This window comes from Pavona decussata, unplaced genomic scaffold (assembly GCF_977016875.1).
Source record: "Pavona decussata unplaced genomic scaffold, jaPavDecu1.1 SCAFFOLD_26, whole genome shotgun sequence".
NCBI classification, from domain to species: domain Eukaryota; kingdom Metazoa; phylum Cnidaria; class Anthozoa; order Scleractinia; family Agariciidae; genus Pavona; species Pavona decussata.
The window spans coordinates 3,946,831-3,960,000 of record NW_028145449.1 but is presented as its reverse complement, the minus strand read 5'-3'; the positions used below and the strand labels follow the sequence as shown (position 1 = coordinate 3,960,000).

The 13,170-nt window shown below is 37.5% G+C and overlaps 1 protein-coding gene across 1 annotated transcript in view; it reads right to left on the bottom strand.

Moving 5' to 3' along the window:
• The window catches only part of LOC146485614 (uncharacterized), a 15,678-nt gene extending 7,247 nt beyond the window's left edge, over positions 1 to 8,431 (bottom strand). Inside the window, exons 1-6 of the mRNA XM_085103457.1 lie at positions 8,324 to 8,431; positions 7,156 to 7,532; positions 6,713 to 6,877; positions 5,470 to 5,577; positions 4,674 to 4,793; positions 4,142 to 4,232 (exon numbers count right to left, since the gene is read on the bottom strand). Of these exons, the coding sequence (XP_084959583.1) occupies positions 4,142 to 4,232; positions 4,674 to 4,793; positions 5,470 to 5,577; positions 6,713 to 6,877; positions 7,156 to 7,532; positions 8,324 to 8,393 (931 nt within the window). The 5' untranslated portion in view covers positions 8,394 to 8,431. The remainder of the gene's footprint in view (positions 1 to 4,141; positions 4,233 to 4,673; positions 4,794 to 5,469; positions 5,578 to 6,712; positions 6,878 to 7,155; positions 7,533 to 8,323) is intronic.
• Between the last annotated feature and the right edge of the window lie 4,739 nt (positions 8,432 to 13,170).

Sequence of the window (13,170 nt, the reverse complement as noted above, 5' to 3'; positions counted from 1 at the left end):
GGAACGTTTTAATTAATAGTGAGAGTCTTTATATTATAGATTGACCACAATGTCGGTGTCAAGAAAACACCCTAAAGGCTCCAGGGCAAACCTCAGTGAGGTTCAAATTCAATTAAGAAAATATTAAGTAGCAGTGATACTATGGACTCAATTGATTAATTAAAGACAATGATGGAAATCAGAAGGCACTGCGATAACTAACGCACGGTGCACCAGCCCTGTAAATCTTTGTTGTTCTAAACTACTTATAATTGCCTTTTGCGTATATCTCGCGTTTTTCTATTACTGCAGTTGCCATTATATCTTTGTTTTTATTCAATTTTTTCTTTTTGAGAAGAATTTTCAGAATTTCAATACATCTAGTTGTCTACTGACGAATTTCCAGTTAGGCTTTGGTTAAAACAAGGAGGCGGTGGCTGACGAAATGCAAACGACCCCACCCCTTTTTTCTTCTCAACTGAACTCCAGAATGGGCATCAGATGAGTTATTTGCTTGCGCAATCTATTGGCGGCGAAGCCTCGAACAAAGCGACCCAAGATCATAAAATTGAAATTTACAAGTGTGAACACATCCAAACAGTCAACATCGGCGTGAAACTTTGAACAAAGGGTGTGTTTCATTCATTTTAAAGGAACACACACAAGAGGCCGTCTGAGATGTAACTTATGCAGTTTAATTTACGCCATAATTTATACGTATTATTTATTAAGGGCCATACCAGGAAACTATTCTCTTTTCTCATGGTTTTAGCACTGTTAGTTTTAGGCGACTTCATTTTATCTTTCCCGGTACGTTGTTTTTGAATTTTTGGAGCATCTCAAAATACGCGGTCGTTCAGCTCGAACGCACGCTCGCACTTGTACATCACATTACGCAAATTAATTTGAATCACTTTTAGTAACCTTTTAACTTATGTATTCTTAAAAAGAAAAATAAACGAAGACACTTTTCTTTGCTGTTAATGAAGAACCTGGTTGCACATCAGCTATATATCCACTTTTACCGAGAGCCTCTCGGTGGATGTATTGGCAGAGGGTTGACCGAAACTCGAAACACTGTTTAAACAAACCGTTCAATTCTCTTATTACTGAGAGGAAAGCAGCTTTCAAAGATATCTTCAAGGTCATTTCATAGGGAAAAAGGGTTCGGTTCGGGTTCGGTTGAGTCAATGTTAAGCATGATAAAGACATTACGTAATGGAGTGGTTTTCAATACTTTGCTACAAAGTTTGTAGCAAGTTGTTTGTAGCAAAGTTTGCTACAAAGTTTCTCACATTCCCCGAAAAGTTGCAAAAAGTTGCCAATCACAGTCTAAATAGGCCCAGTTAACGAAGCATTCAGGATTTTCCGAGGATTACACCTCTAGCGGACTGGCTGTACCTCGGATTGTTGTAAAATTCTTCTATGGCAAGTATTTGCAATAAGTTTATCTGGTTCTCGTTCGGTTGAGTTAATGTTAAGCATGATAAAGACATTAGGTAATGGAGTGGTTTTCAATACTTTTGAGCACAAAGTTTGGTACTCTTGCCAGTAAAAAAATAAATTAGCGCGCGGTGTTTCTGTTCAATTTCAGACCTCAACAACCCAAAGGAGCAACAATAACTGTTGATGTTGACATGAAAACCGCTCTATTGCCCATGATTAAGACACTTGAATTCAAGTCCATGCGAGATTGTTCATTGTTTTAGCAAAACGTTGCAGTTGTCGAAAAATACCCAGAAAGCCGCAGCCGCACGATTTGTTCTTTTGTTTGCGTGGTTAACGCAACGTTTGGAATATTCTTGTAGCGGAAATTGCACTCGGATGATGTAAAGACACTCGACATTTAGGTTAATTGTTAAGCTGTTTCTTCAGCTCTGTTAGGGTTGTTGTACGAACCATTCTTTCCACGCACTAGTGGCACAATATTTCCAAAAATCATATTACCATTACAAGGAAAAAAAGAAGAAGAAAAAAATGTTGTAGCCGCGGATTTAGGGAATACCTGAAAATGTATGATAGTTCTTGTTTGTTGCGTTCGTTGCTACTTTTTTCACGGTATGCTTTGCCAACAATTTGAATTAAGAAAACTCAATTTCATTTATTACTACAAAGCTAGATTGTAGATTTCACCTGTAACTTGTATTCGGCAAGCTCGTTAATTATAGCCAATGTGCTCGACTTTAAAAATTTTCAGGAAGTCATTTTCTTTATAAACATAGCACATGATATGGGCCATCAAACGCCCCCGCATGTTTATCATATCCCGTCAGCATCAATAAGCTATTAACTCTGTTGCAATTGATTTCCTATGAAATAAAGGAATATGTTAGTTCCAGTTAAGTTAACAAAAGTAACTAAATTGCATCTTGTTCTTTTCAAAATAGTGAAGTAACCCAAGCAATACTTAAAATAGACAAAAAGTTGAAATGTGTGCTTCAGCCTCTCGATCATAAAGTGAAATAAGTGTACCGTAACTATTCCAATAAACGCCTCCCTCGAACAAACGCTGCCCTCGAATAAACGCCGCAGGGACAAGCAAAAATCAAATAAACGCCGCGATCTTTCTCGACATTGCGGCGTTTATTCGAAGCATCTATATATCACCAATATAAGCAATTCAAGTACCGATCTTTAAAAACAAAAGACAACATTCAATCTAAACCAGTCGTGGAAATTTATTTTTCTCGATTGTAATGTTATTCAGTTCAAAGTGGCTATACTTCGTAGCTTGGCTGCTTAGCTCAGTCTCTCTAAAACTTCTGCGATGCGCAATTCCGTGGTAACAGCCGAGAATCTTGCCGGTACAGCTAGTCTGATTTCTCTCTTTCTTTCGCCAGTGACTTTTCCAAATACGTTGTTCTCAGTGTTTGCGCGTAGGAAGTTATTCAATAAGCTCGACAGACGTTTAAATGACAATAAATTCACAATTGTTGTTACAAGGTTTGCGATAAACGCTGCCATCAAATAAACGCCGCATCTTAAAGGGGAAGTATCATGGGTTTTTTGATATCTTTTGTTAAAAATGATGAAATAGGACCTTTAATCAGCTGCCAAATAATTCTAGAATGACGAGAGGAACGAAATCAACTCAATTCTTGAAAGAAAACTTGTGATCTGTTCTAGCGCATTTTGGAAACAAAAAAGCGAGAACTTGAAAAACATTAGCCTAATATTTTTCAAGTTTCAATCCAAACTGGCCAACCCTGTCACTGGCCAGAGGCACTAATCGACAGTTTTATTGCACTGGGGTGATAATTTTTAACAAACTTGACAATTATTTCGTTGTTTCTGCTGACAGACAAAACATTTTTGGGTTTTGAAATGACAGCAAATTTTTGTGGTACTTCCCCTTTAAGTGCCAAATATTTATTAAAGACCCCGTGCGTTTATTCGAATAAATACGGTACTTTAGGTTATTGCGTTTAATCATGTGCATAACCTGTTTTCTAGTGGGAACAACAACAGTTGGATTTTGTACAACTTGATACAAAAGTGCCAGTTACAAAAGTGCCAGTTTGTTAGAAAAGTGCCCTATTGTTACAAAAGTGCCCTATCGAACGTTACAAAAGTGCCCCAGTGACGTTACAAAAGTGCCCTGGGTTACAAAAGTTCCCTAGCTTCGTGACTAAAGTTCCCTATCGCGTTACAAAAGTGCCCTTTTTTCGTTACAAAAGTGCCCGTGCCTCTGGCTCTCTCTCTCTCTCTCTCTCTCTCTCTCTCTCTCTCTCTCTCTCTCTCTCTCTCTCTCTCTCTTTGCCTTTGAATAAAAGTTACGCTTACCGAGTGCTGGGTTCGTTTCGGTGTGTTTTCTGACTGTTGACGCCTTGGCGATCGAAATGTTTCAACAGTTATCATTTCGAGTAAGATGATCAACAATAACCGTTGTTGTGCTTAATAAGGTTGATGACATCTCGATATCAAAGGTTATAAATGAATAAAATCATCGATTGGCCCAAAGATGAAACTTTATTGAAAACCGAAGAGCCATGCTGTGCCTTTTGTTTGCTTGAGAGTTTCTGCTGAGCGATCCTGATCTCACAGATTTCACTTCTCATCCGACGTACTGCGTATGATCTTACAGTATTATATTTTGATGTTACGATGCTTTATTCGCCTCATTAAGTTGAAATTACCAGGCAAGGGCTAAGTATTAACTGACCTGTAAGCACAACATAACTCACTGACAGCGAATCATATTTGGTCTGGTACAATGCCTTGACACAGACTCTGAATCCTAAGGAATTCGTGTTCTGCAGAGGTAAACCTTAATTAATGCTCACTTGCTACTTAATTAGTTAGAGGTTAAGAGTGTTTCCCAAATATTTAAATACTTCATATATTTCACTGCTAACGGATGCTAGGCTGAAATATGAAATTCAAAACCTATAATCCCGTAGTTTTTATTAGAAAGGATGATTCATGCAACCTTACGTTGTTGAATTGTTTCAGCCTTTTCAAACTCAGAGGTTTTGTCGCTGAAATTGCGTTGCTAGACTAACAAGAGAACAGAGATTTTGAAAAAGACAATATTTCTAATAAAGAAAAGGAAAAAACCCTCAATAAATGCAAGTTGAAAAATATATCCCAAAGTTTCTCTTTGATTCCTTAGAAAGGTTATTTTCCATTATTGGTATAGTTAGAGTTTTGTTATATCTTAATAAACAGAAGCTTCTATATAAAAAAAGCTTTACCTCTATCAAGGCTGTGATGCCGTTGTGCTCAGGAGCCGAGTTTCCACTTGCCGTCATGCCGTGAATAGCGGATATAAAAATCGTTGGCGTTGACTTATAAGCTCTTGTAAATGAAACAAACTGCAAATCAAAAGAAACATTAATACTACTATTTATTTATAATCAATTAATTTATTTGTTTATTTATTTATACATTCCACGACTTATTATGCAGTTTTATCTCTGAGTGTAAAATTAATTGTCTTTCTATCTTATTTTCATTCTCACCCGGATCTCTTACATATGGTGTTGTCCTTTCATTTTTCTTTCCAAAATTCTCTTTAAGTGGTTCTTCTCGTTGTTTTCGTAGGAAAAGCGGATCTCATTAAACAAGGCTCCATGAAAGTGCTCTTTAATATACCATGGCACGCTAAGCTTCCACTGCATCCCATGTGCCGGCGGCTAGTGTGAACAGCACGTAACAGGAGTACATCATTCCCAGGTATGAAACTGGACTCTATGTAGGAACTTACGGTGAATGTGTGTACTTTGCCATAGGAAATACGAATCTAAATTCTCTTTGAGGAGTCATGAAGGACTCCATTCGTAAATGTCATACCACGACACTCGATTTTGCAGAGTGTCTTACACAATCCCCCATATATTTGCATGGTTTGACATTAGATCGTAAGCCCGCTTATTCTGCAAAAGGGTTCCATGCAAACTTCCCAACAGAAGTTCTTTGGGAAATTGGTCGCTGAAACTCGTTCTAACTCTAAACACCGTTGCTTTCTAGATCTAGTCAAGTTTTCCTTACCTCACAGTAAGTGTTGTTGTTTTCGTCTGTTGGCCGGTTTATGTCTGGAAAAAAGATCGCCCCGTGCTTGAAAGACGGTTTGAGGGGTTTGGCGAACAAGCGCCACTTCTGTCAAGAGAAAAAACAGTTTTACTGTAATGGAACCATTGAATACCAACCAATAAATGTGAGAAGCCACTGCCAAACCTACAAGACGTGTTATTGAAAGTGAATGTATTATCTAGTCAGTGACGCAGGCATACTTGGAAGCCAAGTTAATTTAGAGAAGGTCTTGCCAGGAAAAGCGTTTTATCAATTAAGTATGCTTTTTTCCTTCGGCTAGAAAACGTGGTAAAAAAGCCACTTTTTGAAAACCGAACTGTGTCTACTAGGTTTTCGGCCTGAATCTCGAAGTCATGATCACTCCTTTCACAAAGTACTCAAAAACGCATAAGAAAAATGCTGAATTAATCACAACTTTTTCAAAACGAAAGAACCTAAATTTCCAGTAAAATAAGTGGTTTTCACCTCACACATCGTCACGCAAGTGAAAAAATAAAATCCTCAGCCATTCAATAGATAAAGTCAAGAAATTGATATATTGTAGAAGAGTGATACATAAACAACGTGTGAAAGCCACAGGGCTGTGCGATGTCTCCTAATCGAGTTATTCGAGAAAATGTACCACGGAAAATTACAGAGTTTAGTATGGGACGCCATGTTGGTGCCCCGTCTGATGGGCACCAACATGGCGGCCGGAAACGAGCAAGAACATCTGGGGTTTCTTCTCTCTGCTGAACTTTCACACATTGACATTAACGCTTCTATTAAATGTTAGCTGATCAGACCTAAAAATAACACGAGGCGAATCGATGTTTTCATGTACGTGACATGTTAAGAGCAGCAATCCTTCTGTCACGCACTGCACAAAAATCTAAAATTTAAACTGATCTATTTTCAAAACAAAGAATGCTATCCTGCTGAAAACAAGCAAGCCGATAGAAATTTAGATTTTCTCATATGTGATGAGGATAAAAACCCAAAACTGTGTTTAGTTATGAATTTTAGTTTTTTATGACGTCATGTGAAAACCAAGAATAAAGATATATTTGTTAGAGCTTCTTGTTTTATTAAAAACTTGATAGCAAGCTGTAGCATTCGTGCAGATTTCACCTTGCTCAAAACGACAATAACTTCAACCAACCAGGGGATTGAACATTAATGGTAGTAGCTTTGTACAAAACACCTATAGTTAAGAACATACCAAGGTATCAACCTTCTGCTTTCCATCAAAATTCTGCTTTTCTTTAACGCATGCCTTAAAAGATTTCTTTGTAGTATCTTCGAGCCAAAATCTAGGCTCTGCTGTAGGCCTTGACCTTGTTGGTTCTGTCGTCACAAGAACCACAGGCGCTTCAGTAAACTTGTCCTAAAAAATTCCAAGAAAAGAGGTAGTTCAAAATGGCGAAAATCAGTTGGTTAGCAAGTATATTTAAATGTTTTGGACTGTTTCCTGAGATTCCTGGCAGAATGAACATCCAACGAATATATCTATATTATATATTTCAATTCCAAACTACATGTTTAATTGTTCTACACAGAACGAAACTATGGGATGATTCAGCTGAGATAATTGCTGATTGTATATCAGAGTTACCTTGAGTTCAGTTTTGGCATTTTATTGAATGTTGTTTTCTTAAGTCCTACCTTGGGAAAAGTTACATCTGCACAGTTTGTCCCAGACCACCACTTTTGCAGCTGAATCTTTCCGGTCAAGCCCTCTGGTGGAGCTCCTTGGTACGCGATCCAGTCGACAGTTGCAAATGGGTTGAAATTCTCCTGCTTTCGGCCTGTCTGCATAACGCAAACAGTGAAATTTTTGGGACTGATATTTTCAGTCCAGGAAGTCACTGCATCGTGGACTGTTACGGAATCGTTAAGTTTCAAGTGATTAACGGTGACTTGAACATGAACCTGTTTGTCCGGATAGAAGCGGTATGGCGGAAAAGCGACTGTTTTGCAGTTGGAATCGGACCATTCTGGAACATGGAGGAGTTCTACTCGGCCTCGAACAATAGGAAAACCTGATAAACAACTAAACGTGTATAACGTTAGTTAATTAATGCTTCAAGAGGGTAAGCTGAAATGAAGACCTTAAACGCACGTTTGGTCGACCTCTAAATAACTCTGTTTTAAACGTGTCATCGTTGTCAACTTCAATAGCTGACTTATGCTGGCATCAAGAGTTGTTGTGTTGCCAAGTACTATAAAAACATGCTTGTCTACGCAACTTCAATTTTAGTTGTATTACTTGAACTAAGAGGTTAGTAACCTTTGAAAAGTTGAAACTACACGAAACAAATGACGGAGTTTGGTATCAATGTTGTTTGATCTTACAAAGGCTGGAATTCTCCTGGGCAGTTTAAGGCTGTTTAACCCGGAAATGTTCGGTACCCTTTTATAAATGGCACGAAAACTTTTTGTTTCATGAGTACTTCTAGGAGAAGACATAATGATATTCAAAGAACTAAATTTCATTGCCTTTTATTTTTTTGTTTCGTTTTCGCAGCAATGTAAGAACATTTGGTACGTATCTTCATGCAGGGGGCGTGCCCTTTATTTCCATTTACTTAGTACAATTTCTAATATGTCCTCAAATTATCAACCAAAAACAGAAACTGAAGCCACAAAGGAATAATTGAAATCCATGTCTAACTGTTCCATAAAAAGAAACTAACGAAATATGAATTACGCTTTGAAAAAGTTTCGCAACTGGCTTCCAACACTTCGATGTCTTCAATAAAAGGGGAATGTACATGAATAGATATTCCTGACCATTTTATTAAATGAGTTAGGTTATAATACTATAGCTTACCTTTCACGGTAGAAACAAAATTCTCCAGGTAGAAGAGAAACACCAATACTGATATTTTCCAATGATCCATCTTAAAGCAATCTTGGGAAATCTAAAGGAGTAATCCTTGATTTGGACCTATACGCGAGCTGTTTTAAAACCCCTGTTAATTCACATTATTACTAATACGTTAGCAAGTATCAATTCCTCATAAAAAAAAACTATGGCATTTATGAAAATAAACTAATTAAATTAAATTCGTCTTCAAATGAACGGAGAGACTTCTGTTCATAAACAGAAGTCTCTCCGTTTATTTGAAGACGAATTTTGAGATCACAGGAGTCAACATAGGGACGAGCGATATAAACAGATGTGGATTGATCGGGGATTCGATGAGCTCTGAAAAGAGCTCCCGATCCAGCGCTCTTATGTCTTCCTTCTTCATCGTCACTCCTCGCGTTGAAAAATCGTCAAGCAGCTAATTTATGAAATTTCAAAGTTGGCGGGCCACTTATTAATTTAACGACTGAGTGATTTTCTGAATACGCATTGTAATACTCTGACAGCATTGTTATGCATTCGTGTGCTTACTTACCGAGGAAAAGCTTCCATTGTCGGCATGCGCAGTCTACGTCTATCCAGTAAGGTTATCATGATGCAATTTAAAAAAAATATATAAAACCAAAATGCAGAGATAGAAAATGCAAACAAAACTTAATTCGAAGAGAGTTATCTTAATTTCTAGTATTATATGGAACAACATTGTCTTGTGATCGAAAACGGTTTCTGATTTAGTTTTCCATCGTGGTAAATCGTTCCTTTTTTGAAGAGATTCTACTCTAAGTTTGATTGAATTCGAGCGCTGCGTGCTAAGTCATCTCTAAAATAAATGGCAGAAGAGAAATTCAAGAGACGAAACAGAAATTAATCTTTATTTAAGGAAAACGGACTTTTCTTTGTCATAAATGAAAGTTGAATTTGCCACTGGCTAATTTGAGGTTGGCGGTTTTAGTATTTCTTCAGGTCAATTCTGCCTCTGTGTTTGTGTTTTGTTTTCAATACAAAGTAAAAAGGTAAATAATTTCAGTTTTCTTTTTTAACTGAGGAGTTGTGACTTGACTCCTTGGTACATTTCCGTGGACAGTTTTGCATATGACATTCAATTAGAAATTTTACTCAAGAGGTGATGATTAGAGAATTATTTTAAGGGAAAAAGTAAAAATAAAGTGTAGGTAAATTACATGTGAACATCAAAAGCTGCTGTCTGCAAATTTTGGTTTCTTGTTATTGTTAATTCTGTAATTATTGGAGCAAGAAAGGTCTTCCTCAATAATCAGATGTCGGATCAGTGTTCTTCACAGAACGCTCATCTTTTCGGGTACACGTTTTTGGTTTTGGATAAAAATTGTACACGAAACGAACCGAACGATTGAAAGACGTCAGTTTAACAGCAAAATCCGCTATTGAAAAAGTTTATCCAAGCAAAAAAAAAAAAAAAAAGGATGTAAAGATAGTGGGTGACACCAACAACTAAAATTGGAATCTAGCCATTATTCGACTCGGAATCCAGACAGTGGAATCCCGAATTCACTGCATAGAATCCGGAATCCAAGACTTTCTCGAATTACCTTACAATATCAGGTACCGATCGTTAGTCCAAACCGATATACCTTTGCTGCTGATTAAAATTTATTTAAGTTGTTTTATATGCACGCTTATATATAAATGTATCACTTGTTATTGCGAATACAAATTGGTCGCTTTGACAAACGGAAGAGGACCTAAGACGAATTTTCTCACTATAAGTTACTGGCCCAATATCCAGGATAATCGGTTATGTGTTCCAACGAGTGTACTGAGCGTTAGCATTGCACACAACATTTATACAAAAGGAATAAAAAATAAATTAATTACATACATCAAAATGTAAATTATAGTTTAAAAAAAGATTTTAATTTGTAAGCACACCACAGAGGTTTTAATCAGTCAAGTTGTGTAATTAAACCATGCCTTCCGAACGCTTGTGTTGCTTCGATAAAAGATTGAACACTGGTGTAGCGTCTTTAACTCTCCTAGAAGGGGTACCCTCTCTTATTTTTTTTTCTCGGTTTCGTTTACATGCGAGGTAGGGTTATCCTAGGAGGAGGGTAACCCAGACGGCTTGATAGGATTACCTTTCAAGGAGGGTCGACTTTTCGTTTTTTTAAGCCATGTGAATGCTCAGTTCTGGTTAATCAGATTACTTTTACATTGCCGTCAACTATAAACATTGCTTCGCACGGTTATAAAGGTGAAGAATTAAGTCGGAACTATGCTGACACGCGAGGCGAATTCAAGCCGAACGAAGGCAACAGTTGGGGGGCCGGACTAACTACAATTTAAGTCCAATTTATGACAAAAAAGTCCGTTTTCCCTAAATAAAGGCTAATTTCTATTTTTGTTCTTGATTTTCTTTTTTAACATTTATTATTAAGAGATGACTGCGAACGAAGCGCTCGAATTCAATCAGTCTTAGAGAAGAATCTCCACTAAAAAGGATCGATTTACGACGATGATGGAAAACTGAATCAAAAACAGTTTTCGATCACAAGGCACCGTTGCTCCATATAAAACTAGAAATTAAGATAGCTCTGTTCGAATTAAGTTTCGTTTCCATTTTCTGTCTGTGCATTTTGGTTTTATATTTCAACGGAAATTGCATCGTGATATGCTTGGCTTGACGTATCCTCCGCAAGCTGACAATGGAAGCTTTTTCTTGATAAGCGGGCGGCTCTTTGAACAAAGCTAGGCTAACTGCGGCAGAATTTGGAGAAGAAACTTTATATATTCCATAAAGATAAAGGGAATAGCCTCCTGTATTGTTTTTTTTTTTTCCGTTTTCTTTTACATGCGTGGTAGGGTTACCCTAGGAGTTGGTTAACCAAGACGGCTTGCTGTTTCTACCCTTCTAGGAGGGTCGATGTTTTGTTTGTTTAATCAATGAAAATGCTTAGTTTTAAAGGACCAGATTACTTTTACATTGCTGCCAACTATAAACATGGCTTCGCACGGTTATAAACCTGAAGAATTAATTCGAAACTATGCTGACAAGAGCGGAGAATTCAAGCCAGAACGAAAGCAACTGCTGGGCGGCTGAGAGAACTCAATTTAACTCCAATTTATGGCAAAGAAAAGTCCTTTTTCCTTAAATAAAGATTAATTTCCCTTTTTTATCTTGATTTTCTCTTTTGCCATTTATTATTAAGAGATGACGACGAGCGCAGCGCTCAAATTCGAACAGTCTTAGAGGAAAATCTCAACAAAAAGGATCGATTTACGACGATGATGAAACTGACTGATTCAGAAACAGTTTTCGATCACAAGACACTGTTGCTCCATATAAAACTAGAAATTAAAATCAGTCGATTCTAATTAAGTTTTGTTTGCATTTTCTGTCTGTGAATTTTGGTTTTATATTTCTACGGGAATTGCATCACGATAAACTTGGCTAAACGTAGCCTGCGCAAGCTGACAATGGAGGCTTTTTGTTGGTAAGCGGGCGGCTCTGTGCACAAAGCTGGGCTAACTGCGGCAGAATTTGGAGAAGAAACTTTAAATATTCCATAAGGATCTTAATTTTGGCAGTATAAAGTTACATTAAAAAAAAAAACCTCCAGTTAAAACGAGCAAGAAAAGGTCCACCATAGACGAATTTTTTTTTACAGTTTGAGGAGTCGAAAATACTCGTGTAACCTTTGATTACTGTTGCAGTTATAAAACGTAGTAAGGAGGCCTCTGAAAAGACTCTAGAAAAGGTCCACCATAGCTAAATTTCTACAATATAAGGTGCTGACGCACTCATATTACTAGTAGTAATCAAAGATTGGGGAATGCGTTCCCTGAGAACAGGTTGAGAATTTCGATTGTTAATTGAAGCTAGGATATCAAAACCTTAGGAAATAGTACTGTTTACGTTTATAGTGTAGATAACATTAGTTGTTCTTTATACTGACCTGTAAAGACTGATTCTCTTATCGTAACCTTACTGGATCAATATTCGCAGCAATTGTTATGTTCTGTATTCTAGTTAGGTACCATAACGAGCCAGAGGTTCTTAGCAACGAAAATAAAACGTCGGCACCCCTTGGAGATACCAGGCAATTTGCCTGGTTTCTCCACGGGACGTCAAATAACTCGGAGCATTCCAATGTAATAGAATCCATTCTGGCATTTCTTCTGTCTCGCTTGCGGCGTTAATTTTAACGCGAAAGCGTTATAATCCTTGCGCCTAAAAGTTCTTTTTTGCAAGCTTTTAATTAAATTTCTTTCGAGATATGACGTGTCTGCAAACGGATCCCGCATGACATGTTTTACTACAGTCTGTTTCGGGGCACGCAACAGTTCAGTAGTGGAATCTTTTCGCAGAAATTCAGATTAATACGTAATGAAAAACGGAATCGTGACTTTAATCGCCCGCCACACAGGAATAGAAGGAGGCAAATATGTCGTTAACACTGGGAACCCTGACTAACTTGGAGATCCTTGGAGATACGGAAAATGTTTCAGCAAAGGAATGTAAATCGATCCGATTAGTTGGCTTATTCGTATGCACACTGCAAATTGTCGGCCTGAGCTTTCTTTTTTTTTTTTTTTACTGATATAGCGCGGGCTCAAGATCTGCTCGATTTATAAATTCTGCTGCTCTTTGACAGATTTCATATTTAGCAAGGTTTATACAAGCAGTTCCATTGCGATCAAGTTTTATCAATCGGGTCGATTTCGTCCACTTATTCACTTTCTTGATGTGATAAATCGTTATGTGTAAATCAACTCATGCTAAATCGGCCAAACAAAATTCGGCCCAATAAATCGGCACGCGTGCGTTAACC